General features: G+C 40.2%; 1 protein-coding gene and 1 pseudogene across 2 annotated transcripts; one reads left to right on the top strand and one right to left on the bottom strand.

Moving 5' to 3' along the window:
- Positions 1-606: 606 nt before the first annotated feature.
- Positions 607-3008, bottom strand: LOC106609113 (dol-P-Glc:Glc(2)Man(9)GlcNAc(2)-PP-Dol alpha-1,2-glucosyltransferase). Its single transcript, XM_014207543.3, has 3 exons — positions 2658-3008; positions 2109-2306; positions 607-1908 (listed from the first exon to the last, which is right to left on the bottom strand). The coding sequence occupies exons 1-3, from the start codon at positions 2820-2822 to the stop codon at positions 850-852; spliced, it is 1422 nt and encodes a 473-aa protein (XP_014063018.1). The 5' UTR covers positions 2823-3008; the 3' UTR covers positions 607-849.
- A 249-nt stretch (positions 3009-3257) lies between these two features.
- LOC106609156 (EKC/KEOPS complex subunit TPRKB-like) lies at positions 3258-6335 on the top strand (annotated as a pseudogene). Its single transcript, XR_014392912.1, has 5 exons — positions 3258-3454; positions 3549-3671; positions 3791-3958; positions 4145-4235; positions 4343-6335. The product of XR_014392912.1 is annotated as an EKC/KEOPS complex subunit TPRKB-like (transcript).
- Positions 6336-6564: the final 229 nt, after the last annotated feature.

The raw sequence follows: 6564 nt of genomic DNA, 5'->3' as shown, positions 1-6564 counted from the left end.
TCAATGAGTACGTGTGTCCAAACTTTTGACTGGTACTGAACGTTAAAGACTGTTTATTAAATAATTGACTGACGAATAGTTAAGCTACTGGATGATATTTTAGGCCTAAAGGACAGAGAAGGATTCTGGAATTTTAGGGCAACCAACCACATAAGAAACACAAAGAAGTTCAAGAACATTATTCAAGGGAATGCATTTGAAGGCAAGATTTAGATCATCTAAAATACAGCACAAAGAAATTATTATAACCCATTGTATATCACAACTTTACTCTTCAGAATATTGCAGCAGAATGTAAACACAGATGTTTGTTTACATGGTTTATTGACGCTATTCGCGATATAGAATAGGGAATAACAGACTAATTTCTTTGAATACAGTCAGGGATGTTGTATGTTTACAAAGAGAGGCACATCATTTAGTCTCTATCAACCTTTAACCGTCTGTTTGAATTAAAATTTAGACAAATAACACGTATAACTCTACCACAGAGTTAAATTTAGATAAGTCATGAATGTTCTTCAAAACAAATAACATTTCTTTAAACCATACAGTATAATACACAGATTCCTGCTTTACAATATGGCTTTTACATTTTTAGGTCTCTTCCTCCATCCAAATTACATCATTCAATGTACAATTCACAGTTCAAATGTACATTATAAAACATATTGTGCTCTTCAAAGTTTTCTTTACATGAAATGCATTTTCTCATATTTAGGGCCAGGGATTTTTCCTGGGCCTGATCTCATCACAACAGGAAAAACTCCTGGCCTTACTCATTTTAAATAGAAAAAGTATAAGCTATAGGTTTTTCCAAATAACTGGGTTCCTCCTGTTCAGTTCAGGCTACCACATAAACCTCTGTACAGCCGGACTATTTGGCCATTGAAAAGTCTTGTTGATGAAGATGTACAGCGTGGCTGCGTTAATGGCTGTATAGAACAGGAACTCCAGCACCAGTCTAGTGAGGGAGGGCAGGGGCATGTGGAGGCGGTAGAGCAGGTACGGAACAATAAAGTACCTGAACTCTAGCAGCTTCTGAGGCACTGTGGCCCCCAGCAGACACACCAGGAACGCCAGGCTCCAGAACAGTGACCGGGACTTCAGAGTGTCCATGAAGTTCCACGCTGCAAACACGTATGCCGGGATGAGGGCAAAACGCACCACCTCATGCTTCTGGAAGATCCTCTTCCACACGTAGAAGGGGAAGTGTCTGTTGTCGGCCAGGAGGTACTTGTGTACGAAGGTGAACTTCCACACTAGGAGAAGGCAGAGTCCCGTGATCAGTAAGTAGAGCAGTGGATGCTTCTTGAGGGTCTGGAGGAAGCGGAGAGCTCGGTGATAGCACAGCGACGTGGGGATGGAGAAGAAGAGGGCAAAGGAGAAGAAGTAGAAGAGCTGAGGGAAGTTGAGACAGGCCTCGTGACTGGATCTGTCCCCGACTACGATCCCATCATTCAACACAATGAATGCGATAAAACCCACGGCAACAAAAATGTACGGCCACACCACTAACATCACAGCCTTCACATGATTGGCTGTGGTCAGGAATTCCAACAGGAAACGCATCACTCTCTTCACCCCGCTTACGGAGAAAGGTATCTGACAGGGCGACTTATCGTCCTTCTTCTTCGACTGTTCCGTCCTCCAAGTTTCGTCCATCTTGTTGGCCACAATCGTGCTGGCGCAGAACACCACCCAGATGATGTTGGTCTGGCGGAAGAATATGGCAAAGACGCTGATGAGGGCCGAGGCTTTGTGACAGCCATACAGGGTCATGAGGTACGTGTAGAGAATGAAGAAAGTAGATCCGGCATCTGTGTAGTAGAGGAAGTTGAAGAAGTAGAGCACGGGGAAGGTGGACAGGGACAGGGCTGAGAGAACTCTGCGGGAGGCAGTCTTAGTCTGAAACAGATTTGAAGCTTTAAGGACATTCAATCATTTTTTCAAGGTCTTTTCATTTATACCAAACTTATTTGAGTAAGGTGAGTAAAAGTTGGACTGGAGCAAAAGCCTGCACAGTGCACACACTGCAGCTTTCCAGAACAGGAGCTGGCCACCCTTGGGGATGTTATAAATGTAATAACATGTAAAGACATTATTACCTTCTCTTTAAGGTGGAGCTTGCAGATGATGAGATACAGCAGGTAGAGGATGCCACAGTTGAAGAGGAGGTTGATGAAGCGCAGCATCTCCGTAGAACACACTACCTTCCCTGTGAGGTCCACTAGCCACACCACTGGCTTGATCACACCCACTGACGCCAGGTACAGGCCAGGAAGCGTGGTGATCATTGGGTCCCACTGGAACAACAAAGAGAAAGGAAAAAGATCCTGTTAAAGAGCCTCTACTACAGATTAAACATAAAAGGGTTAATGTTTTTCAAACTAGAGAGATGCCAAATGGTTTAGTTACATATAAGGCTATATACCACTGCAGAAGTACAATACTTTTCAGAATTCAGGCATATTATCCACAATAATGACTAGCGATAGTCTGATCTGTCTATGTTCATCGTCACAAATGGTTTAGTTAAGGGTTAAAAAGTAAATCTAGCAATCAATCACAATATTCCAAGGACAAGCGTTGCGTTAATCCGACAAGCAACACTATAACAAAATCAAGGAAATGTGATTGACATAGCAAAACGATACCTCGTTGAACTTCCCGTAGCAGTATTTCTGAGCTTGACGGACGTGAAATATTTCGTCCATGTAGGGTTCCCTTTGCTCCCGAGTTATTTTGGAGAACAGGAGACATGAAACCAAAAAGTTGGTGCTGCAGAAAGCAGTGAAAATGTACCCTTCGAATTTCTCCATCTTCACCTACAAATTCCGAACTAACGCAGAAATAATTCTAAAATTAGATAGATACGTATATATTGTGTACGCTACATACGTTTAATTTCATGTTAACTAAGCATGAAATTGAAATAAGATTACAAAAAATATACAGATCTTTCCATCTAGCTAAAACGCAAACGGAAAAGTTTAGATTTTCTGACAGCTTGGTGGTCCGTTGGTGAAAGGTAGTCCGTACGGAAGCTGTTTTAAAGTTCTGATGTCCCTATCAGTATCATTTCACAAATAATTTAATTGCTTCTCAGTTGTACACACGTATAAAAAATGCGAGCATATATGTATTTTATTTCATAATATGTATTAACAATTTATAAGTACAGCATATGTCGAGAGAAACCGGAACCTTTTAGATTAATTGTGCTACTTTGTTTTTGTTCCCTCTATTATTATTTTTTTAACCACGTGAGATGGTCTAACAGAAATGTTCGGGTCTTGTTTCATCCACAAATTCGTTTTTCTTCCGTTATGTTTCAACTCAAGAATTGGAACTCTCGTACTGTAACTCAGTTGCTATTCAAAGATGTCAAAAACGCCGCAGAATTGAGGAAAAATGCTGCCTTGATTATGGTGCCTTGATAAACCCGTCTATGGTGAGACAATGAGCTGGATAGATATTTTGGTTTGATGTAACGTGTGAATGCTTGACTGAAGTTGATACAATGATCCACAAATTGATTTTTGCAGATAGTGAACCCCTTCCAGGTGCTAGTGGCAGCAAACAAGGCAGTCCATTTACATAGCACTGGAAAAATGAAGACAAGGAGCTTATATTCCGAAATCATCTACAACCTTTCACCCACTAATAATGTATGTAGGCTCTAAAAGTATCACACACACATTGAAACTCCTTTCTAAGTAATATCCCATCCCAATGTCTTGACACATGACACATTGTGTCATGACACAAATGACACATTTTCCTTTAGATTTCAGAGGCTTTCAAGAGGTTTGGGATATCAGACAGTGCTGTTCTCATAGTTCTCGTCCATCCCAAAGAGGACGCAGCACATGAGTGACATCATTGCCAAGGTGGAGGGACAACAGATTCCAGTTGAAGATGTCTCCATGTTGACCGACCCTGTAAGATCAAAAAGGTTGGTCTAGTTTTTCTTTGTCAGTCTTGTTTTTCCTGGTGTGTTGGGTGCACACACACCCTTTGCTATGACACTCGAAATTGAGCTTTGGTACATCCTGTTTCCATTGATCATCCTTGAATTTTTCTACAACTTGATTGGAGGCCACCTGTGGTAAATGTAATTGTTTGGACATGATTTGGAAAGGTACCACAGTTGACAGTGCATGTCAGAGCAAAAACCATGCCACGAGGTCAAAGGAATTGTCCGTACCGCTCCGAGACAGGATTGTGTCGAGGTACAGATTACATTTTCACATTTTAGTAATTTAGCAGACGCTCTTATCCAGAGCGACTTACAGTAGTGAATGCATACATTTCATTTCATGCATTTTTTTTTGTACAGATCTGGGGAAGGGTACCAAAAAATGTCTGCAGCATTGAAGGACACCAATAACACAGTGGCCTCCATCATTCTTAAATGGAAGAAGTTTGGAACCACCAAGACTCTTCCTAGAGCTGGCCACCCGGCCAAACTGAGCGATCGGGGGAGAAGGGCCTTGGTCAGGGAGGGGACCAAGAACCCGATGGTCTCTCTGACAGAGCCCCAGAGTTCCTTTGTGGAGATGGGAGAACCTTCCAGAAGGACAACCATCTCTGCAGCACTCCATCAATCAGGCCTTTATGGTAGAGTGGCCAGACTGAAGCCACTCCTCAGTTAAAGGCACGTGACAGCCGCTTGGAGTTTGCCAAATGGCACCTAAATGACACGATTCTCTGGTCTGATGAAACCAAGAGTGAACTCTTTGTCCTCAATACCAAGCATCATCCCTACAGTGAAGCATGGTGGTGGCAGCATTATGCTGTGGGGATGTTTTTCAGCGGCAGGGGCTGAGAGACTAATGTCCTTGCTTCAACAAAGTACTGAGTAAAGGGTCTGAATACTTTTGTGATATTTGTTTTTTATTTTAATACTTTTGCAAAAATTTCTGAATACCTGTTTCTGCTTTGTCTTTATTGGGTATTGTGTGTAGATTGATGAGGGGAAAAAAACTATTGAATCAATTTTAGAATAAGGCTGTTATGTAACAAAATGTGGAAAAAGTCAAGGGGTCTGAATACTTTCCAAATGCACTTGAAAAATTTGCAGCGATTTTGCAGCATGCAAAATGTACATCTATGTAAACATGTTGTGTTATTGGCTTGTGATGTTGCAATGGCAAATACATTTTTTTATATACCATTTTTAACTCCATATGACTCGTCTCGGCAGGTAGCCTAGTGGTTAGAGCGTTGGACTTGTAACTGAAAGGTTGCAAGATCGAATCCCCGAGCTGACAAGGTAAAAATCTGTCGTTCTGCCCCTGAACAAGGCAGTTAACCCACTTCCTAGGCCGTCATTGAAAATAAGAATTTGTTCCTAACTGACTTGCCTAGTTAAATAAAGGTAAAATAAAAAAATCTCACTGATACTGACAGTGTATTCTAGAAAGGACTGAAATGTTTTCGAATTAGCGCTTTTGGAGAATGAAGAACTAAAGTGTCGCCAACTGATTTTTAAATGCACTTTTGGGACAGAATCTTGCTTAAGTACAGTTTTATCTAAGCAATACTGAAGCTCTTTTGCAAAATGTAGATGTGGAGTGGCCCCTATCGGTATTGAGACTCGTCGATACACAAACACTCCCTTAGATAAACGTGTCTGTTCTTTTTGTAACGATGGATCCATCAAAACAGAAGCGACATTAGGAATTATCTTTTTTTTCAACTGTCAAGCTATAATAAACATTGTAATGTTCTAGATGAAAATAATAAATTGTGTGATTCTCTCAGGTAACCATAATGTAAATGTCTGCACCAAAGCCTCCCACCTTATCCTCCAATGGAGACGTTTCTTTTTAAAGACCTAAATGTCCTTTTTAAATGTCTACTGCATCTGCATACATATGTATAGATGACATAATGTATAATAACAATTCCAATAAAGTATAGATGAAGTAATGTATTATAAATGACTCCCAATGAAATATTGTACTATGTTTGACTATGACTGCTTTTAGGGTCTCAACTCTGACTAGTCCACAATGTGTTTTTTTTTTAATCTGTATTATGTACTGTCAACTATTGTATCATTATGGAGTGACACTTTAATAAATGTTTTTAACTCTAAATCGACATACTCTTGTTTTTTTTCTCCAGCTGTACAAAACCTCACCCCAGGAGGATAAGTGTCTACTGGATGCTGTTGTCTGCAGGATGGCAACCAAAGATGTCATGTAGCTCAACAAGAAGACATGGCAGAAAATGGAACCGTTCATGTTCTATAATTTTTTTGCTGCACAACGTCATAAAACAAATGTTTTCCTCCTTGAATATGTTATTAAACATGTTTATTTTTATTCTTTATATGACTGTTAATTTACACATCAGCAATGTTGAATCTGGTTAGAAAATGACAGAAGTGTAAAACGTTGGATGACCAAACTGGATTATTAACTATAGCTAGATTACCATCCAATTGGGTACAGATTTTCATGCAAATACTCAAAAATCACATTTCCCCATCAGAGCTGTTTAATCAAATCAAATGGACTTGTTGCGGATAAAAAGCTGAGCGTGAGGATGTAG

Source organism: Salmo salar, chromosome 07 (assembly GCF_965601325.2).
Source record: "Salmo salar chromosome 07, fSalSal1, whole genome shotgun sequence".
Lineage (NCBI taxonomy): Eukaryota > Metazoa > Chordata > Actinopteri > Salmoniformes > Salmonidae > Salmo > Salmo salar.
This window is presented reverse-complemented; position numbering and strand designations above follow the sequence as displayed.

Bases quoted from the DNA above. Each gene is read 5' to 3' on its own strand.
- LOC106609113 (XM_014207543.3), bottom strand. From the start codon at position 2,822: ATGGAGAAATTCGAAGGGTACATTTTCACTGCTTTCTGCAGCACCAAC. The intron at 2,307-2,657 runs GTATCGTTTTGC...TTGTTGTTCCAG, and splicing joins GCTACGGGAAGTTCAACGAG to TGGGACCCAATGATCACCAC. The intron at 1,909-2,108 runs GTAATAATGTCT...AATCTGTTTCAG, and splicing joins AGCTCCACCTTAAAGAGAAG to ACTAAGACTGCCTCCCGCAG.